Source organism: Patagioenas fasciata, chromosome 17 (assembly GCF_037038585.1).
Source record: "Patagioenas fasciata isolate bPatFas1 chromosome 17, bPatFas1.hap1, whole genome shotgun sequence".
NCBI lineage: Eukaryota > Metazoa > Chordata > Aves > Columbiformes > Columbidae > Patagioenas > Patagioenas fasciata.
The window spans coordinates 14,701,527-14,723,326 of NC_092536.1; the positions used below are offsets into that span (position 1 = coordinate 14,701,527).

General features: G+C 56.5%; 1 protein-coding gene and 1 long non-coding RNA gene across 2 annotated transcripts; one reads left to right on the forward strand and one right to left on the reverse strand.

Annotated features, from left to right (window-relative positions):
* The first annotated feature begins 283 nt into the window (after window positions 1-283).
* Window positions 284-5,496, forward strand: LOC139829280 (uncharacterized). Its single transcript, XR_011741703.1, has 3 exons — window positions 284-462; window positions 2,934-4,186; window positions 5,304-5,496. It is a non-coding gene; the product is annotated as an uncharacterized lncRNA (long non-coding RNA).
* A 2,592-nt stretch (window positions 5,497-8,088) lies between these two features.
* On the reverse strand, window positions 8,089-19,022 carry LOC139829255 (uncharacterized). Its single transcript, XM_071815879.1, has 8 exons — window positions 18,482-19,022; window positions 18,247-18,405; window positions 16,072-16,186; window positions 12,997-13,072; window positions 12,752-12,840; window positions 12,428-12,559; window positions 11,926-12,047; window positions 8,089-11,772 (listed from the first exon to the last, which is right to left on the reverse strand). Exons 1-8 carry the CDS (start codon window positions 18,640-18,642, stop codon window positions 8,526-8,528), a joined length of 4,101 nt encoding a protein of 1,366 aa, XP_071671980.1. The 5' UTR covers window positions 18,643-19,022; the 3' UTR covers window positions 8,089-8,525.
* Between the last annotated feature and the right edge of the window lie 2,778 nt (window positions 19,023-21,800).

A 21,800-nucleotide genomic window follows, 5' to 3' on the forward strand; every position in this document is an offset into this window, starting at 1 on the left:
CACTGCGCAGGCGCGGAGCCGTGTCGGGAAGGGGAGGGACTTCCCGCTGGAAGCGGCACAGCCAATGGGCATCAGGAGGCCGCCTCCAGGCCAATGGCGGCTCGGGACGGGTGCGAGGGACGGTGACGGGCCGGCTGTGTGGCCAATGGCGGTGCCGGGGGCGTGACCATGCAGCCCGCCCCGGGAGCAGCGGCCCGGCCGTGGCGGTTCGTCCCCTCCTGCCGCCGGAGCGCCGCTGCCACGGGCGGGTCCTGCGGCTGCAGCGGCTGCGGGGGCGGGCGGGGGGCCCGGGGCTGCGGCCCCGCTGGCCGGGGCCGGGCGGTCGCCGTGTTGCCCCCGGGCGGTCGCCGTGTTGCCCCCGGGCGGCAGTGGGGGGGTCCCGCTGGTCGCCCCCGCAGTTCCGCGGTTGAAAATCCTCCTCACACCGCGCTGGGACCGCGATCGCCGCCAGTTCCGTCCCGGGTGAGCGGCGGGGACGGGTTTCGTTGGTGCGGGGGTTGTGGGGGGCGCGGGGCGGGTCTGGGGGTGCAGGGGAGCTGTGGGGGTTGGGGTGCAGCCGGCAGGAGGGACCAGGTTTGGGGGGCCCTGAGTCCCTTTGCGGGGGAGGGGAGGCCCTGCTGACCCTGCCTCCCCCCAGCAAATCCCCCTGCGGGGCTCCCCCCGCCCCCCCGATCGGTCTGCGCCCCCCGCGACTCCCTCAAGTCCCCCTGAACCTCAATCCCCCTTTTTGACCCCAAAACAGCCCCAAATGTGCCCCCCAATGTCCCTTTAACACACCCTCCCCCCAGTTCCCCCGCACCGAGGCCTCCAGTGTATAAATTAAATGTGTAACATTAAACGCGACATTTGAACGTTAACTAAAAACCAACAAATGTTGAAGTTTCGTTGAGGTTTTTGTTGAATTTTGGTTTCACGGAAGGGAGCGTTGTTGGAAATTTACTGGGATTAATGTTTTGCTTTAAAAACTTTTTGTATCTCAGAAGTGACCTGAACAGTTTGATAAAGAACATTTCAAATTAAATTAATTTCCCATTAAATTTCTTGGGATTAAACGTCCGTCAGAGGCAGTGGTGCTTAAACCCCACTGCATTGGTCCCTGTCCGCATTAAAAATCCATCATTAAACAGTTAAATATTTCCCATAATTAAAACCCTGTGATCTACATTCTGTAGTTTAAAAATGCGGTGACTGAGCGGTTGAACAGCCGATATCGCTCTGAGCGCGTGGCTCAATCTCTTGATTTCGGGCTCAGCTCAGTTCATCCCCACCAACCCCGTCGCCGTTCATGGGAACGTACCCGGGTGGATGGAGGGGGCGGGCGGTGGGTGTGGGCTCCCTGGGCTTCAGCAAAGCCTCTGACACCGTCTGCACAGCATCCGCACAGCTGAGCTGGGGAGGGGTGCTCTGGGCAATGGGGAGTGGGGGGTGCAAACTGGCTGAGATGGAGAAGCCAGAGAGTGGTGGTCAATGGGCAGAGTCCGGTTGAGGCCTGGATCCAGTGCAGGGCCTCAGGGGCCAATATTATTCAATATATTTATTAACGATTCGGATGAGGGAATTGAGTGACTGTCAGCAGGTTTGCTGGGGACACCAAGCTGGGAGGAGTGGGTGACCCTGGAAGCTGTGCTGCCATCAGAGACCTGGACAGGCTGGAGAGCTGGGGGGGGATAACCTGGTGAGATTTAACAAGGGGAAGTGCAGAGTGCTGCACCTGGGCAGGAACAACCCCAGGGTCAGTATAGGCTGGGAATGAGCTGTTAGAGAGCAGGGTAGGGGAAAGGGACCTGGGGGTCCTGGGGACAGCAGGGTGAGCATGAGCCAGCACTGGGCCCTTGGGGCCAGGAAGCCAATGGTACCTGGGGTGGGTTAGAAGGGGGCGGTCAGTAGGTCAGAGAGGTTCTCCTGCCCCTCTGCTCTGCCCTGGGGAGACCACACCTGGAATATTGTGTCCAGTTGTGGCCCCTCAGCTCCAGAAGGACAGGGAACTGCTGGAGAGAGTCCAGCGCAGGGCAACAAAGATGCTGAAGGGAGTGGAGCATCTCCCGTGTGAGGAAAGGCTGAGGGAGCTGGGCTCTTTAGTTTGGAGGAGACTGAGAGGTGACCTCATTAATATTTATAAATATATAAAGGGTGAGTGCCAGGAGGATGGAGCCAGGCTCTTCTCGGTGGCAAACAATGATAGGACGAGGGGCAATGGGATCAAGCTGGAACACAAGAGGTTCCACTTAAATTTGAGAAAGAACTTCTTCCCAGTGAGGGTAACAGAGCCTGGCCCAGGCTGCCCAGGGGGCTGTGGGGTCTCCTTCCCTGCAGACATTCAAACCCCCCTGGACATGTTCCTGTGCGACCTCTCCTGGGCGTTCCTGCTCCAGCAGGGGATTGCACTGGATGAGCTTTCGAGGTCCCTTCCAGTCCCAAACACACCGTGATACTGTGATACTGTGATTTCTGTGCTAAATCCTTTCCTTTCCCCCCGTGCCAGTGGGGGGGACCCAGAGGACCCGCCCAGGCCCCCCCAGGTTTGTGGGAGCAGCACTGGGGAGGGGCCGCTTTTTCCCCCAGCTACGAATATAGAGACAATTTGTACAAAAGCTCTAAAGTGGGGGGGACGGCAACTCGGGGACCCCAAAGCCACCACAGGGGGGTCCACATCACCCCAGGCGCCCCATCACTTTTGGGGTGTCAGAGCCCCCCCCCCATGCAGCTGCCCCTCAGGGGTCCTGGGTGGGTTGTGAGGTCCCTGGGGGGCTGCAGGGGAGAAAGGGGGAAACCTGGGTTTGGGGGGGTCCCAGGGGTTCCTGCGAGTGGGTCTGGGGGGGTCTCAGTGGTTTCTGGGATCCCTGGGGGGTCCCTGAGATCAAAAAGAATTTGGAGGCTGGCGGGGAACTTTGTGAGGGGAAGAGTGAAACATCCCTTTTCCCTCTGTTTCACAGCCCCAGCTCAGCCCCAGCTCCTTCTCAGAGGCTCCGTTCAGCAGGGCCTAAAGCAGTGAACCAACGATTGGTTTCAGTTCCTTCCTCATGTCCCCCCTGAACCTCCCTCCTGCAGCTGGAAACCAGCACCCTGTGTCCCGTCGGAACAGCCCCGCTCGAAAGCCGCAGGATTACGTGGATCACGTCTCGGCTCAGCGGGGGCCTCGCTTGTGGCCTCTGCTCTGTTGGAGGGAAGAAGGGAGAAGGAAACCATTTCTGTTCTTCGTTCCAAACCAAATGTTTTACCTGGACGTTGGTGCATCTTGAGATGGGCCCTTGAGTCCTCTGCAGCTTCTCAGTCATTCCGAAGTGACCCTTGAACAGTGTTATACCCTGAAAATAAAAGCTTCAGAACAAATGTGAGGCCTTGCTGCTTATTTTAAAAACGTTCTTTAAGCTTCAGTGACTGTTCGCTGCTGCCCTTATCTGCGGTCACGCTGAGTAAAGCGATACAGAAAGCTCAACGCATTCACGAGGTGTTGATGTCGACGTCTCATTGTCCGCATTCTCTCCGAGAAAGCAAAAGTAACTCCAGACACTGATACCGTCCCAGCTCTGGCGCAAGGGGAAGCTGTGGAAACCACCTTCATGCGCCTGATGTCCCTCGTCCCTTCCCGGCCGTTTTGCTGCAGGGCACCAGACGATCGACACCTCTGGGTTGGTCACGGCCGTGATGGGAGCCGAGGGAAAACGGAAAGGGAAGGCTGGATCCCGTGGGAAATGGGGCCAAGAGTCAAGGACCGTGCTGCTGCTGATCCTCTTCGTCACTCGCTGGGAGGAAGGCGCCCGAGGGAAGGGAGAGAACGGCCACTGATGTCCCCCAGCGCGAGGTGGACGACGGTTCCTGGGGCAAAGAGGTGATCGAGGGCACGTGGGAAGGAAAAGATCCCGAAAACACGATGACAGCCCCGAGATGCCACATCCGGCTTCCCCCAAGCTTCCTCCCGGCTGTGCTCCGCACCTTCTCCTTCATCACCAGCACCTCCCGCCCCGCTGATCGCCCAGCTCGTGTCAGGCGGCTGGAGAACGTGGTTCAGGAACACTGGGCAGGACGGAGCCAGCGGGCAGGACGCGGCCAGCAGGCGCTCGCTGCTCTCCTGGACAGGCCGGCACGGAGCCCTGAGGAGCCCCTGGGTCCTGGTGCCGTGCTGGTCACAGCCTCATGATGCTGCTGGGCAAGCGTCTCATCCTCCCCTGCTGCTCCTCCCATACAGGTATCTTTTTTCTCATTTCCTCCCCTCTTCCTTTCCTTCATCATTTCCCCTTTTTCTGCCTTATACCCCTCTCAAGTCTCTTTCACTGCTGTCATCTCTTCTTTCTTCCTCTCTCCTTTCTGTTTTTTGATCCCATCTTCCCTCCTGTCTTCATCATCCTCTCTCCATCTCCCTCTCCCTTTCCATCTCCTCCTCTCCTCCATATGTAATTAATATATATCCATATTCACATATTCTATATATTCATATAGAATTCTGTATATTCATAAAATGAATCTATTTCTTGGCTGAGCTGATGGAGTTAGTTCTGTCCTGTCAACTGCAAATCTGAATTCTCAGGACAGGACCAAGTGGGCTGAAAACGCGTTGCCGTGGCGGTCCTGGAGATGTGCCCAACGTGGGACACAATGGGGTCTCCCCGGAGGCTTCTCTTCTCTCCCCTTCCTTCCCTCCCCTTCCTTCCCTCCCCTTCCTTCCCTCCCCTTCCTTCCCTCCCCTTCCTTCCCTCCCCTTCCTTCCCTCCCCTTCCTTCCCTCCCCTTCCCTCAGAACCCCATTCTGGTTTGGGATGAAGGGACCTCTGCAGATCATCCAGTCCAACCCCCCTGCTCCCGCGGGGTCCCAGAGCAGATCACACAGGATCCCAGGGGTCTGAATGTCTCACAGAAGGAGACTCCACACCCGCTCTGGGCAGCCTGGGCCGGGCTCTGGCACCTCCCAGCAAACAAATTTCTGCTTGTGTTCAGATGGAGCCTCCTGTGTTTCAGTCTGTGCCCGATGCCCCTCACCCCGGCGCTGGGCACCACTGAACAGAGTCTGCTCCATCCTGACACCCACCTGAGATATTGATCCCATTGATCACATCCCTCTCAGCTTCTCTTCTCCAGCTCAACAGCCCCATCTCTCTCAGTCTCTCCTGATCAGAATGATGCTCCAGACCCCTCAGCATCTCTGTGTCCCTCCACTGGACTCCCTCCAGTAACTCCTTGTCCTTCTTCAACTGGGGAGCCCAGAACTGGACCCAGAACTGCAGATGCAGCTTCCCCAGGGTGGAGCAGAGGGGGAGGATTCACCTCTCTCACCTGCTGCTCACACTCTTCTTAATAAATATCCCCCAGGTACCCTCGGCCTCGTGACCACAAGGACACATTGGTGACTTGTGGCCAACCTGATGTCACCCAGAACTCCCAAGTCCTTCTCGCAGAGCTGCTTTCCAGCGGGTCCACCCCCAAACCGTACTGGTACTGGACCCCTGCTGCCCCAGGAGGGGCCGGTATCGCCCCGGTATCGCGATGGGTGGCACCGACAGCCCCGGTATCGCGATGGGTGGCACCGACAGCCCCGGTATCGCGATGGTTGGCACCGACAGCCCCGCTATCGCGATGGGTGGCACCGACAGCCCCGGTATCGCGATGGGTGGCACCAACAGCCCCGGTATCGCGATGGGTGGCACCGACGGCCCCAGTATCGCAATAGGGAGCACTGATGGTCCTGGTATCGCGACAGGTGGCAACAACAGCGCTGGTATCGTCACAACAGCAGTGACGACGGCCCCAGTATCGTGATGGGCAGCAATGATGGTCCTGGTATCGCGATGGGTGGCACCGACGGCCCCGGTATCGCGATGGTTGGCACTGACAGCCTCAGTATTGCAATAGGGAGCACTGATGGTCCTGGTATCGCGACAGGTGGCAACAACAGCGCTGGTATTGTCACAACAGCAGTGACGACGGCCCCAGTATCGTGATGGGCAGCAATGATGGTCCTGGTATCGCGATGGGTGGCACCGACGGCCCCGGTATCGCGATGGGTGGCACCGACAGCCCCGGTATTGCAATAGGGAGCACTGATGGTCCTGGTATCGTGACAGGTGGCAACAACAGCGCTGGTATTGTCACAACAGCAGTGACGACGGCCCCAGTATTGCGATGGGTGGCACCGACGGCCCCGGTATCGCGATGGTTGGCACTGACAGCCTCAGTATTGCAATAGGGAGCACTGATGGTCCTGTATCGTGACAGGTGGCAACAACAGCGCTGGTATTGTCACAACAGCAGTGACGATGGCCCCAGTATCGCGATGGGTGGCACCGACGGCCCCGGTATCGCGATGGGTGGCACCGACAGCCCCGGTATTGCGATGGGTGGCACCGACAGCCCCGGTATCGCGATGGGTGGCACCGACAGCCCCGGTATCGCGATGGGTGGCACCGACGGCCCCGGTATCGCGATGGGTGGCACCGACGGCCCTGGTATCGCGATGGGTGGCACCGACGGCCCCGGTATTGCGATGGGTGGCACCGACAGCCCCGGTATCGCGATGGGTGGCACCGACAGCCCCGGTATCGCGATGGGTGGCACCGACAGCACCCTAACATGGTGCTCATCAGTAAGAAGGGAGGGAAGGGGGTTGCAGGGCAGCCATCGCTCGGGGTCTGCGGGATCTCCCTGTGCTTGTGGGAGCCCACGAGTCTTTGCATCACGCCTTGCGTTTTATTCTCTCTTCCTCTTTCAATTACTTATCTCACTTGTGTTTTTTTATCTTAGCCCATGAGTTTTCTTACTTTTGCTCCTCATATTCTTCATTCCCATCCTACTGAGGGGTGCGTGGGGCTGCTCTGCCAGCCCCGGCTGCCCCACCGCAGCTCCCCAGGCCCTCACGTCTCCCATCCCAGCAACAGCAGTGGCCGCGGCACTGATTTCTTTCCTCTCCCTTTTGCAGCCTCCTTGCGCTTGTCCTCTCCACGCCGATCTCTCCTGGCTTCCTCCAGCTGCTGTGTCCTCTGTGGGTAAGTGCACCTCGACCCCTCCCAAGATGCTCTCGAGTTGGCTGGGGTTTCTAAAACAGAGGGAAAAGGGATGTCTCACTTTTCCTCAGGCAGAGTTTCCTCCCAGACCCCTTTTACCCCCTGCGCTCTCCACAGACCCCAGTTACCGTTTCTGTTCCGATGGGGAACATCTCACTGTGCTGTGCATGGCCAAGACGATGAGGACTCTGGACAGGAAATCCCTTCCAAGCGCAGCTTTCCTCTCACCGTTGGGCAGCGACAACAGCCCCGGTATCGCGACAGCAGCACCGACAGCCCCGGTATCGCGACAGCAGCACCGACAGCCCCGGTATCGCGACGGGCAGCAGTGATGGAGCCGGTATCGCGACGGCAGCACCGACGGCCCTGATATTGTGATGGGCAGTGACAGGGGCCCTGGTATCGTGATGGGCAGTGACAGGGGCCCTGGTATCGTGATGGGCAGAACCAACAGCTCCAGTATCGTGATGGGCAGCACCGACGGTCCCGGTATCGCGACGGCAGCACCGACAGCACCGGTATCGCGATGGGCAGCGACAACGGCCCCGGTATCACAACGGCCCGGTATCATGATGGGCAGTGACAGGGGCCCTGGTATCGTGATGGGCAGAACCAACAGCTCCAGTATCGTGATGGGCAGCACCGACGGTCCCGGTATCGTCACGGCAGCACCGACAGCACCGGTATCGCGATGGGCAGCGACAATGGCCCCGGTATCGCGATGGGTGGCACCGACGGCCCCAGTATCGCGATGGGTGGCACCAACAGCCCCGGTATCGCGATGGGTGGCACCGACAGCCCTGGTATCACAATAGGGAGCACTGATGGTCCTGGTATCGCGACAGGTGGCAACAACAGCGCTGGTATCGTCACAACAGCAGTGACGACGGCCCCAGTATCGTGATGGGCAGCAATGATGGTCCTGGTAGCGCGATGGGTGGCACCGACGGCCCCGGTATCGTGACAGCAGTAAATCTCAAGACCTCCCAAAATAAATCCCCCTTCCGTCCCTCCTGGTGTGACAAGACCCTTAATTAACATTTCATTAATCAAACAACTCAACCTCCCCGTTGTCACAAATCGCTGCATTAACGAACTTCAACTCATTCCAGAACCCAATTTATTAAGCAAAGTAGAAAGCGCGTTAAATAGAAAGAAAAACACCAAAACCCCTGTTTCTCGGCTCAGATCGGGGCGCTTTACGGCACCATTTTGCCACCATTTCCCTTTCCGGTTCTTCCCACCACGAGCAGCCGCTGCCCGTTGATCTCACAGTGGCGTTTTTTCCCAATCTCACAGGATTTCAGCCCAGTTCCGGCCCCGTTTCATGCGCCCCCTGGTGCCGGAGATGACGATCGGGCACCAGCTCTTCCCATCAGACCCGGTGCCGAGAAACCAAACCCCCCGTGGTCGCTTCTTCAAACACAACGCGCAGATTCACCCCTTTTCTCCCCAAAAATCCCCCTCTGGATGCGCCGTCCGGTGGGAAAGCCGACGGTGGTTTCGGCGCGGGGGGTTTCCTGAGGGCGCAAACCTACCCCGGGCGCTGCTCCGGCGCCGCGATCCCCACTTCGGCTGGTTCCTCAATTTTAAGGCGCTTCGGGGGTGGCTCGGTCCCGGCTTGCGGCTCCGGCATCGCCATTTCGGATGGTTTGTCCTCAATTCTCCAGCGTTTTGGGGGCTGCTTGGTCCCGGCCTGCGGCTCCGGCACCAGCGCCACAATCGCCATTTCAACTGGTTTCTCCTCAATTTTAGGACGTTTCAGGGGCGGCTCGGTCCCGGCCTGCGGCTCCGGGATCACCATTTTGGCTGGTTCCTCTTCAATTCTCAAGCGCTTCAGGGGTGGCTCGGTCCCGGCCTGCGGCTCCGGCTCCGGCATCGCCATTTCAGCTGGTTTCTTCTCAATTTTGCAGCACTTTAGGGGCAGCTCGGTCTCAGCCTGCGGCTCTTGCGCCACAATCACCATTTTGGCTGGTTTATCCTCAATCTTCAAAGGGTTCGGGGGTGGCTCGGTCCCAGCTTGCGGCTCCGGTGCCGGCACCACAATCTCCATTTCAGCTGGTTCCTCCTCAATATTCAGGCACTTTGAGGGTGGCTCGGTCTCAGCCTGCGGCTCCAGCATCGCCATTTCGGCTGCTTTCTCCTCAGTTTGAAAGCATTTTTGGGGGGGCTCGGTCCCTGCCTGCAGCTCTGGCTCCGCAATCACCATTTGAGCTGTTTTTTCCTCAATTTGAAAGCCCTTTGGGGTCGGCTCAGTCCCGGCCTGTGGCTCCGGTGCCGGCGCCACAATCGCCATTTCAGCTGGTTGGTCTTCAATTTCCAAGTATTTTGGGGGTGGCTCGGTCCCGTCCTGTGGCTCTGTCACCACAATCTCCATTTTAGCTGGTTCCTCCTCTATTTTCAGGCACTTTGGTGGTGTCTCGGTCCCGGTCTGCAGCTCCGGCACCGCCATCACAATTTCAGCTGGTTCCTCCTCAATTTCCAAGTATTTTGGTGGTGGCTCAGTCCCGGCCTGCAGCTCTGGCTCCGGAATCGCCATTTCAGCTGGTTCCTCCTCAATCTTCAAGCATTTTGGGGGCATCTCAGTCTCATCCTGCGGCTCCGGCACCGGTGCCACAATCACCATTTCAGTTGGTTTCTCCTCCATTTTAAAGCGCTTTGGGGGCGGCTCGGTACCGGCCTCCGGCTCCGGCGCTGCAATCACTGTTTTGGTTGGTTCCTCATCAATTTTAAAGCCCTTCAGGGGCGGCTCAGTCCCAGCCTGCGGCTCTGGCGCCTCAATCACCGTTTCAGCTGGTTCCTCCTCCATTTTCAGGTATTTTGGTGGTGGTTCGGTCTCAGCCTGCAGCTCTGGCTCCGGCATCACCATTTCCGCTGGTTTCTCCTCAATTTTGAAGCGCTTTATGGGCAGCTCGGTCCCGACCTGCGGCTCCGGCTCCACAATCTCCATTTCGGCTGGTTTCTCTTCAATTTTCACACACTTTGGGGGCGGCTTCATCCTGGCCTGCGGCTCTGGCTCCATATTCACCATTTCGGCTGGTTTGTCCTCGATCTCCAAAGGCTTCAGGGGTGGCTCAGTCCCGGCCTGCGGCTCCAGCGCCACAATCACAATTTCAGCTGGTTCCTCCTCAATTCTTAAGCGTTTCAGGGGTGGCTCAGTCCCGACCTGCAGCTCCGGCATCGCCATTTCACCTGGTTTCTCCTTGATTTCAAAGCATTTTGGGGGTGGCTCGGTCCCCACCTGCAGCTCCGGTGCCACAATCACCATTTCAGCTGCTTTCTCCTCTATATTCAGGCACTTTGGGGGCAGCTCAGTCCCGGCTTGCGGATCCGGCTCCGGAATCTCCATTTCAGTTGGTTTCTCCTCAATTTGAAAGCCCTTTGGGGTCGGCTCAGTCCCGGCCTGTGGCTCTGGTGCTGGTGGCACAATCACCATTTCGCCTCCTTTCTCCTCAATTTCCAAGTATTTTGGGGGTGGCTCAGTCCCCACCTGCGGCTCCGTCACCACAATCTCCATTTCGGCTGGTTTTTCCTCAATTTCCAAGCAGTTTGGTGGTGGCTCAGTCCCAGCCTGCGGCTCCGTCACCACAATCACCATTTCAGCTGCTTCCTCCTCTATTTTCAGGCACTTTGAGGGTGGCTCGGTCTCAGCCTGCAGCTCCGGCACCGGCATCACCATTTCAGCTGGTTTGTTCTCAATTTCCAAGTATTTTGGTGGTGGCTTAGTCCCGGCCTGCAGCTCCGGTGTCAAAATCACCATTTCAGCTGCTTTCTCCTCTATTTTCAGGTATTCTGGTGGTGGCTTGGTCTCAGCCTCCAGCTCCGGTGCCGCAATCTCCATTTCAGGTGGTTTGTCCTCAATTTTCGCACACTTCAGGGGCTGCTCCGTCCCGGCCTGCAGCTCCGGCTCCGCAATCGCCTTTTCAGCTGCTTTCTCCTCCATTTCCAGGCAATTTGGAGGCGGCTCGGTCCCGGCTTGCGGCTCCGGCACCGGCATCGCCATTTCAGCTGGTTTGTCTTCAACTTCCAAGTATTTTGGGGGTGGCTCAGTCCCCATCTGCAGCTCCAGCACCGGTGCCAAAATCCCCATTTTGGCTGGTCTGTCCTCAATTTTAACGCATTTTGGGGGCGGCTCAGTCCCCACCTGTGGCTCCGGTGCCATAATCACAATTTCAGCTGGGTTTTCCTCAATATTCAGGCACTTTGGGGGCGGCTCAGTCCCAGCCTGCGGCTCTGGTGCCACAATCCCCATTTTGGCTGGTTTGTTCTCAATTTCCAAGTATTTTGGGGGTGGCTCGGTCCCCATCTGCAGCTCCGGCACCGGTGCCAAAATCACCATTTCAGCTGGTTTGTCCTCAATTTTCAGGCACTTCGGGGGTGGCTCAGTCTTGGCCTGCGGCTCCGGCACCGCAATCTCCATTTCGGTTGGTTTGTCCTCAAATTTCAGGTATTTTGGTGGTGGCTCAGTCCTGGCTTGCGGCTCTGGTCCTGCAATCACCATTTTGCCTGGTTCCTCCTCAATTTTGAAGCACTTTAGGGGCAGCTTGGTCTCAGCCTGCGGCTCCAGCGCCACAGTCACCATTTCAGCTGGTTTCTCCTCAATTTTCACACATTTCAGGTGTGGCTTGGTCCCCGTCTGCGGCTCCGTCACCACAGTCACCATTTCAGCTGCTTTCTCCTCAATTTCCAAGCCCTTTGGGGTCAGCTCGGTCCCCACCTGCAGCTCCCGCGCCCGGTGCCACCTCATGTGTGCGTTCTTGCCCCGCATCGTGGCAAACGCCCTGGAAACGGGGCGGAAAACCCAGGTTTTAGTGCTTTTTGGCTTCACCCTCTCTGGGTGCGTTTTGGCGCGGGTCCGGCGCCGTTTCTCGGCTTCACACCGGGTGGTTTTAACACCTTTTAACCTCTTTATCCCCAAATAAGCAACAACTCACCTGCCGCACTCAGTGCATGGAAAGGACTCCCCGGCGCCCTCATTTTGGGCCATTTGCTGCTTCATTTTGGCCCTTTCCTCGGGCGAGGGACGGGGCTTCTTCTTCGGGGGCTGGAAAGTGGCCTGGAAAGCAGAGATTCCCCTCATTCCCCCCTTTCACCAACGGTCGAGAGCGCTGAGAATAAACCAGCTTGGAAACAAGACCCTATGGAACAGCCCATAGAGACAACTCAGCCAGGTGAGGCTAAAATAGCCAAAACCGGCTCTTTTTGTGACACAAACCACCGCTTTTTGGCAGGGAACGCACAGCAATTCCCTTCGGCGGCGAAGCCAAAACCACAGAATATCCCCCAAACCATTTAAACCCCACCAGGATCGTTAATACCTGGAATCACTGCAATCAACCTGCAGCCAATCAAGCCCATTTCGGGCCCAAAAAGCCGCTTTTTTGGCCTCAAGGCGGTTTTCCCGCGGCGCAAATTCCGCGTAAACGCGTTTTCTACCTTCTCCTCGGCCTTTTCCTTGTTTCTCTTGGCTTTTTTGCCCGTCCCTTTTGCTCGGTAGGACTTGAGTTTGGTCGTTTTCTTCCAGATGTAGTAATATTCAACACACTGGGCCACAGTCTTAGTCTGGACCTAAGCGAGGGGATAGGGGCTGTTTAGGATGGAAACACCGCGGTAAATCACATTTACGCCTCGTTTTGTCTCATTCCGGTGCCTTTTTTGCAGCGTTAAGCAGGAAAATGACTTTTTGAAGAAGAGGAGTTCGATGCGTGACTCAAAAATGCAGCTTTTTGGGTTAAAAACGGATGATTTTGGGGGATTTACCTTCTTGTGGATGCGATAAAAGTCCTTCTTGTGGGTGGCAAAAGCACGGTGGAAAAGCTGCTGCTCCAATGGCGTCCACGTGTCCGAGCCTGCGGGGCAATGAGCGGGTTCGTTACGGGGAACGCAATTAGCAAACGGGGCGGGGGGGTCGTTATCGGCACCCCAAGATGTTTAAATCGGCGTGGAAAGGGTATCGTGGTGTCTGTTTGTGTCCTGGGGGGGAATGGGCCCCGTTCCTCGTTTACCTGCGTAATGATAATTGGCCAGAGGGTCCGATTCGGACTTGGGGGGCCCCCCCGAAAGCAGCATCTCCAGCGCCTTCTGCAAGAGGAAGAGGCTCGGGGTTCCCCTTCCATTCGGAGCAGGACGCCCCAAGTTGTGATTTTGGGGGTTTTGGGTGATATCGGGGGGGTTTTGGGGAGATATCGGGGGGTTTGGGGAGGTATCGGGGGGCTTGGGGAGATATCGGGGGGTTTTGGGGAGATATCAGGAGGTTTGGGGGTGATATCAGGGGGCTTTGGGGAGATATTGGGGGGTTTGGGGTGATATCGGGGGGTTTGGTGTGAAATCAGGGGGTTCTGAGGTGATATCAAGGGGTTTTGGGGAGATATCAGGGGGTTTGGGGTGATATCGAGGGGTTCTGGGGTGATATCAGGGGATTTGAGGAGATATCAGGGGGTTTTGGGCTGATATTGGGGGGTTTGGGGTGATATCGAGGTGTTTTGGGGAGATATCGGGGTGTTTTGGGGAGATATCGGGGGGTTTTGGGGTGATATCGGGGGTTTTGGGGTAACATTGAGGGGCATTGGGGAGATATCAGGGGGTTTTGAAGAGATATCGAGGGGTTTTGGGGAGATATCAGGGGGTTTTGGGGTGATATCGAGGGGTTTTGGGGTGATATCAGGGGATTTGGGGAGATATCAGGGGATTTGGGGAGATATCAGGGGGTTTTGGGGTGATATCAAGGTGTTTTGGGGAGATATCGGGGGGTTTTGGGGAGATATCGGGGGCATGGGGGTGATATTGGGGCTTTTGGGGGTGATACCGGGTGGCTTGGGGGTGATATCGGGGGGTTCTGGGGTGATAACAAGGGGTTTTGGGGTGATATCGGGGGCTTTGGGGTGATATCAGGGGGTTTGGGGAGATATCGGGAGGTTTTGGGGTGATATCGGGGGGTTTGGGGTGATATCGGGAGATTTTGAGGTGATATCGGGGGGTTTTGGGGTGATATCAAGGGGTTCTGGGGTGATATCAAGGGGATTTGGGCAGATACCAGGGTGTTTTGGGGAGATATCGGGGTGTTTTGGGGAGATATCAGCGGGATTTGGGGTGATATCGGGGGGTTTTGGGGTAATATCGGGGGGCTTTGGGGAGATATCGGGGGGCTTTGGGGTGATATCAATGGGATTTGGGGAGATATCAGGGGGTTTTGGGGTGATATCTGGGGTTTCTGGGGAGATATCAGGGGGTTTTGGGGTGATATCGGGGGGTTTGGGGTGATATCGGGGGCATGGGGGTGATACTGGGGCTTTTGGGGATGATATCGGTGGGTTTGGGGGTGATATTAGGGGGTTCTGGGCTGGTATCAAGGGGTTTTGGGGAGATATCAGGAGGTTTTGGGGTGATATCAGGGGGGTTTGGGGAGATATCGGGGGTTTTGGGGAGATATCAGGGGATTTTGGGGTGATATCAGGGGGTTTTGGGGTGACATCGGGGGGTTTGGGGAGATACCGGGGGCTTTTGGGGTGATATCAGGGGGTTCTGGAGAGTTATCAAGGGGTTTTGGGGAGATATCAAGGGGGTTTGGGGTGATATCGGGGGAGTTTTGGGTGATATCGGGAGATTTTGAGGTGATATCGGGGGGTTTGGGGAGATATCGGGGGCATGGGGGTGATATTGGGGCTTTTGGGGTGATATCGGGGGGTTCTGGGGTGATATCAGGGGGTTTTGGGGAGATATCAGGGGGTTTTAGGGTGATATCGGGGGGCTTGGGGGAGATATTGGGGGGTTTGGGGTGATATCGGGGGTTTTGGAGTGATATCGAGGGCATGGGGGTGATACTGTGGCTTTTGGGGGTGATATCAGGGGGCTTTGGGGTGATATTGGGGGGTTTTGGGGTGGTATCATGGGGATTTGGGGTCATATCGGGGGGGTTTTGGGGTGATATCAGGGGTTTTGGGGAGATATCGGGGGGTTTGGGGTGATATCGGGAGGGTTTGGGGTGATATAGGGGGGTTTTGGGGAGATATCGGGGGGTTTTGGGGTAATATCAGGGGGTTCTGGGGAGATATCAAGGGGTTTTGGGGAGATATCAAGGGGGTTTGGGGTGATATCGGGAGATTTTGAGGTGATATCGGGGGCTTTTGGGGAGATATCGGGGCTTTTGGGGAGATATCGGGGGTTTGGGGGAGATATCGGGGGTTTGGGGGAGATATCGGGGGGTTTTGGAGTGATATCAGGGGGTTTTGGGGAGATATCGGGGGGTTTGGGGAGATATCAGGGGGTTTTGGGGAGATACCGGGGTGGTTTGGGATGATATCAGCGGGTTCTGGGGAGATATCAAGGGGTTCTGGGGAGGTATCAAGGGGGTTTGGGGTGATATCAGGGGGTTTTGGGGTGATATCGGGGGGTTTGGGGAGATACCGGAGGGGTTTGGGGTGATATCAGCGGGTTCTGGGGAGATATCAAGGGGGTTTGGGGTGATATCAGGGGGGTTTGGGGTGATATCGGGAGATTTTGAGGTGATATTGGGGGGTTTTGGGGAGATATCGGGGATTTTGGGGTGATATCGGGGGGTTCTGGGGTGATATCAAGGGGTTTTGGGGAGATATCAGGGGGGTTTGGGGTGATATCGGGGGGGTTGGGGTGATATCGGGGGCTTTTGGGGTGATATCAAGGGGTTTTGGGAGATATCGGGGGTTTTGGGGAGATACCAGGGGCTTTTGGGGGTGATATCGGGGTGTTTTGGGGAGATATCGGGGTTTGGGGGTGATATCGGGGGGTTTTGGGGAGATATCAGGGGTTTTGGGGTGATATCGAGAGGTTTTGGGGTGATATCGGGGTTTTGGGGTGATATCGGGGGGTTTGGGGAGATATCGGGGATTTGGGGAAATACCAGGGTGTTTTGGGGAAATATCAGCGGTTTTGGGGTGATATCGGGGCTTTTGGAGTGATATCGGGGGCATGGGGGTGATATTGGGGCTTTTGGGGGTGATATCAGGGGGTTTTGGGGTGATATCGGGGGGTCTGGGGTGATATCGGGGGGGTTGGGGTGATATCGGGGGGGTTGGGGTGATATTGGGGGTTTTGGGGTCACTCACCATCAGGTCGCCGCGCGCTGCGTGCAGGCAGTGCAGGGCCAGCTCCAGGTTAAGGACGGCGCCGGGGACAGCGCTGGAGCTCCCAGGGACGGCACTGGAGCTCCCAGGGATGGCGCTGGAGTTTCCAGGGATGGCACTGGAGCTCCCAGGGATGGCACTGGAGCTCCCGGGGATGGCACTGGAGCTCCCGGGGATGGCACTGGAGCTCCCAGGGATGGCACTGGAGCTCCCGGGGACGGCACTGGAGCTCCCGGGGACGGCACTGGAGCTCCCAGGGATGGCACTGGAGCTCCCAGGGACGGCACTGGAGCTCCCAGGGATGGCGCTGGAGCTCCTGGGGATGGCGCTGGAGCTCCCAGGGATGGAGCTGGAGCTCCCAGGGATGGCACTGGAGCTCCCGAGGATGGCACTGGAGCTCCCGGGGACAGCACTGGAGCTCCCGGGGATGGTGCTGGAGCTCCCAGGGATGGTGCTGGAGCTCCCGGGGACGGCGCTGGAGCTCCCGGGGACGGCGCTGGAGCTTCCGGGGACGGTGCTGGAGCTCCCAGGGACGGCACTGGAGCTCCCAGGGAGGGCACTGGAGCTCCCGGGGACGGCGCTGGAGCTTCCGGGGACGGTGCTGGAGCTCGCCATGGACAGCAGGGTCAACACTGCAACCGACACGGGGTGGGGGAAACGGGCTGATGGGACATGGGGATGTTGGGGTTCGGGGGGGAAATGGGGTGATATGAGGTGGGGATGTTGGGGTTTGGGGGGGAAAGGGGGATGTGACATGGGGGTGTTGGGGGAAAGGGGGATGTGACATGGGGGTGTTGGGGTTTGGGGAAAGGGGGATGTGACATGGGGGTGTTGGGGGAAAGGGGGATGTGACATGGGGGTGTTGGGGTTTGGGGGGGAAAGGGGGATGTGACATGGGGGTGTTGGGGGAAAGGGGGATGTGACATGGGGGTGTTGGGGTTTGGGGAAAGGGGGATGTGACATGGGGGTGTTGGGGGAAAGGGGGATGTGACATGGGGGTGTTGGGGTTTGGGGAAAGGGGGATGTGACATGGGGGTGTTGGGGGGAAAGGGGGATGTGACATGGGGGTGTTGGGGTTTGGGGAAAGGGGGATGTGACATGGGGGTGTTGGGGTTTGGGGGTGGAAATATGGGATCCAACAAGGAAAAGCTGGGGTTTTTCAAGGAAAAGCGTGATACGACAATGGGTACGATTCAAGGAAAAGTTGGAGTCGGTCAAGAAAAGATGCGATATGATAAAGGAAATGTTGGGGTTTGTCAAGAAAAGGTGTGATAGGACAAGGAAAAGTTGGGTTTTGTTGAGAAAAGACGTGATAGGACAATGGAAACGTTGGGTTTTGTCAAGAAAAGACACGATAGGACAAGCAAAAGTTGGGTTTATGTCAAGAAAAGACACGATAGGACAAGGAAAAGTTGGGTTTGGTTGAGAAAAGATGCGATAGGACAAGGAAAAGTTGGAGTTGGTCAAGATAAGACGCAATAGGACAAGGAAAAGTTGGGTTTATGTCAAGAAAAGACAATAGGATAAGGAAAAGTTGGCTTTTGTCAAGAAAAGACACGATAGGTCAAGGAAAAGTTGGAGTTGGTCAAGATAAGAACCAATAGGACAAGGAAAAGTTGGGTGTATATCAAGAAAAGACGCGATAGGACAACAGAAACGTTGGGTTCTGTCAAGAAAAGACGTGATAAGACAAGGAAAAGTTGGGTTTTGTTGAGAAAAAATGCGATAGGACAAGGAAAAGTTGGGTTTTGTTGAGAAAAGATGCGATAGGACAATGGAAACGTCAGGTTTCGTCAAGAAAAGGTGCGATACAACAATGGGTACGATACGAGAAGGAAAAGTTGGGTTTATGTCAAGAAAAGACGCGCTACAACAAGGAAAAGTTGGGTTTTGTCAAGAAAAGGTGCGATAGGACAATGGAAACGTTGGGGTTGGTCAAGAAAAGGTGCGACATGATAATGGGTACGATACGAGAAGGAAAAGTTGGGTTTTGGGGACAAAAGGTGCGATACGGGACAGCGGAAAACGAGCCAACCAGGTGGAGCGGAGAGCAAGAAACACACGGAAAAACGTCACTATTTCTACCCAAAAGGCAGCGTTGGGAGCCCCAAGAGCAGCGACGACCCCCCCGGGGCCCAGGTGGGGTGGGCCAGGCACCCAATGCGTGGGATACCTGGGTCGGGCGCCTGCGGGTCGGTGTCCATGTCCCCCCAGGGCTTCCAGACCAGCTCCGCGCGCTCCTCGTCCTGCTGCGCCTGCGCTGGGTCGCGCAGGGCCGGCAGCTCCGCCTGGAAGCCGCTCCCCACGTTGATCTGCCTGGAGAGGGGACGGGAGGCGGTGACGGGGACCGCGGCGGCGCGGCGGGGGGGACGGGGGCGTTCTGAGCGCTCACGGCATCATCGTGCTCCGATCGGCACCGAAACCGCGCGGTTCGGCCGAAAACCACAGGGATTCGCTCCAAGACGCGGCAGAGTGGGAGAGACACCCTGCGAGGGCTCGGAACAACAAACCGTTGCCGGGGTTCCGCCGCGACATCAGCGCCGCCGGTGACATCAGCGCCTCGTGTTCCGTTCGGAATGGACGTCAATGGGTCCTGGCGGGCCAAACGAGGGGCAGGAAAAGCGCGACGCACCCGTTTTGCGCCCGTTTTTGGTGGTTTGGGGACTCACGGCCGGACGCTGATTTTGGGGGCGTCCTTCACCAGGCACAATCCCAAGTCGCCGTCCATTCTGCCTGCGGGATATTGAGAAATAGAGGGGAAAAGCAACTCTCAGGATCAAAATCATCGTGCCGAGACCGTTCCTCGGCGTCACAACCACAAATTGTCCCAATTCCCATCGTTTTGGTGAAATCGGTCGCTGATGGATCATCCCAATGGGGTTTTGCAGTCGATCGCAGCACTCGGGTGGTTTTTACACCCGATATCGCAGCAAAACGCTGGGGGGTTGTTTCCATCCCATATTCCACAAAATCACCCATTTTAGGGGTTTTTGGGGAGCACAAGCTCTGCGTTTGTCACCACAAACCAGCGAGGGGACGCCGAACCCAAACCGGGTTCACCGGGCGGTTTTACACCGGGATCGCTCGGCCCGGGTTGAGATAAACCCCCCGTAAACCACAACCATAAAGCGGGGTGTTCCCCCCAAAGCGCTACGTGGGGACATCCGCATCGCACCGAATTAACCCCGCGGGGCGGCTGAAAGCGCTTCAATCCCGGTGTCGGGATCACGAGGGGTTTCGGCCTCCGTCGCCTCTTTTGCTGCGAGATCTTCCCATCCGGAGACTCATTTTCGGTGAGCTGGGCAACATCGAACAAGAAAAGGGTTAAAGGTGGAAAATGCACAAAATCACACGGGCGTTTATCTGCTTTTCCTCCTTTTTTGGCTCAAAAGCAAGCGGCGAACCCCAAAATGAGGGGTCTGGGGACCCTCCGGTCCTGCTGATGCTTCCTCCCTTTCACCCAACTCGAGGCGATCGCCGGGTTCCGTATTTCGGATCAATAACCCAGCGGGAGCCTGGAGCCTCCCAGAGCCCGTCCCTGGGGTAGCGGCCGCCGAGCGCGTCCCCATAGCGTTATTTGGGTGTAATTTGGGGGGTTTTGGGGCACGTAGCACCCTTGGTTCAGCCAGGGACACACACACGGGTGCTCCGGCGAGCAACTCCGGCACCGCCGGTTGCCGAATCATCGCACAACCATCCAAGTACTCCTCACCCACCTCGTTCCTTGTCACTGGAACCAACACCGGGATCACCAGGGGGGTTTTCGGACAGCGTCGGGGGTTCGGAGGCGCCGTTTCCATCTCCCAACGATGGTTTCGCGGTGTTTGCATTGCCCGCGTCGCGCACCTGAGCACAAACGGAACCGGGAGCGTCGGTGGCGCTGGAGGATATCAAAGCGCTTTGCAAACTGCTCTTCCCAATTATTTCTTCATTATATAACGAGGATAATAAAACCCGCTACGCTAAACACAACCCAAACCGGGCGGGAGCGCGCAACGCGAATCTTTACACCGCAGCGATTCCCTATTTCTCGTTTTCTCACCCCGTCGTCTCCACTCAATCGGCAGCGACTTTCACAAATCATCCAGTTATGCACAATTTGGTAACGACCCCCGCAAAGGGCTTCGACGGCACCGCCGTCCCCCTCGCCGCCTTCGCTCAGATCCCCGCTCAATGAGCAGCACCCACGGGTGCCCGTTACCTGCCCCCTCTCGGCGTCCACCGACCACCCGTGGTTCCGGCACATGGAGACGCCGCCATCCTCAACCGGAGCAGCCGCCAAGTGGCTAAAGTGACAAAAATCAGGATAAATAGGTAAAAAAATCAACATGATAAAGCCGCGGCGCTTTTAGAACAGATGGCGTAGTCGGCACTGAAGCTCCAGGCAGGTGGAGCTTGCCCGGTGGAATCAATCGGCGTTCGGTCTCAAAGGTTTCAACCCAAAAGGGTTAAATAGCAAGGATTAATAAATACTGACCCTCATTAATAATTACTGATTGTCATTAATAAATAGTGACCGTCACTAATAAATACTGATCGTTATTAATAAATACTGACCATCATTAATAAATACTGATCATCATTAATAAATACTCACAATCATTAATCGATACTGATTGTCATTAATAAATACTGACTGTTATTAATAAATACTGATCATCATTAATAAATACTCACCATCATTAATCAATACTGATCATCATTAATAGTGACGGTCATTAATAAATACTGATCGTCATTAATAAATACTAAAAATTATTAATAAATGCCGATCACCATTAACAAATACTGATCATCATTAATAAATAATAATCATCCTTAATAAATACCATCATTAATCAATACTGATTGTCATTAAGAAATACTGACCGCCATTAATAAATACTGGCCGTTATTAATAAATACTGGTGGTTATTAATAAATACTAATTGTCATTAATAAATACTAACCATCATTAATAAATACTGGTTGTTATTAATAAATACCGATCACTATTAATAAATTATGACCATCATTGGTAAATACTGATCATTAGTAACCAGGCTCAGGTTGGGCTCCAGGTTGGGCTCAAGGCTCAGATTGGGCTCCAGGCTCAGGTTGGGCTCTAGGTTGGGCTCCAGGCTCAGGTTGGGCTCCAGGTCAGGCTCAAGGCTCAGGATGGGCTCCAGGTTCAGGTTGGGCTCCAGGCTCAGGTCAGGCTCCAGGCTCAGGTTGGGCTCCAGGTCGGGCTCCAGGCTCAGACTGGGCTCCAGGTCGGGCTCCAGCGCTTCCCCGCAGAGCAGCCCGGGGCTCTGGGCAAAGCCACGCAGCTCGTCGCCCAAGGGAAACAGGTCCATGGTCACCGGGCTCCAAACACCCCGGAGCAAAAACCAGAGCGGCCCCAGGACACCCGGGCTCCCAAAGAGCCTGGAAAAGGGACACAAAGAGTTAAATTGGGGGGAGTGAAGTGGCTGCTGATGCTGAGAAACCCCCGGGGGTTCGGGGCTGGGGGGAAAGGGGGGATCTGTATGAAAACTGCTCTGGGGAAAAGGGGGGAAGGGGTTGGGCTGCACGGGAATGGGAGGAGGGACGGGAAAACGGGAGAGGGAAAAGGGGGAAAAGGGAAAAGGGGGAAAGAGGGAAAAGGGGGAAAAAGGGAGGAAAGAGGGGAAGAGGGGGAAAGGGGGGAAAGAGGGAAAAAGGGGGGAAAAGGGGAAGAGGGGGGAAAGGGG

Excerpts from the sequence above, each read along its gene's own strand:
- LOC139829255 (XM_071815879.1), bottom strand. The coding sequence starts at position 18,642 with ATGTCACCGGCGGCGCTGATGTCGCGGCGGAACCCCGGCAACGGTTTG. Across the intron at positions 18,406-18,481 it reads GATCGGAGCACGATGATGCC|GCAGATCAACGTGGGGAGCG; the intron begins GTGAGCGCTCAG and ends TCCCCTCTCCAG. Across the intron at positions 12,048-12,427 it reads AGGAAAAGGCCGAGGAGAAG|GCCACTTTCCAGCCCCCGAA; the intron begins GTAGAAAACGCG and ends TCTGCTTTCCAG.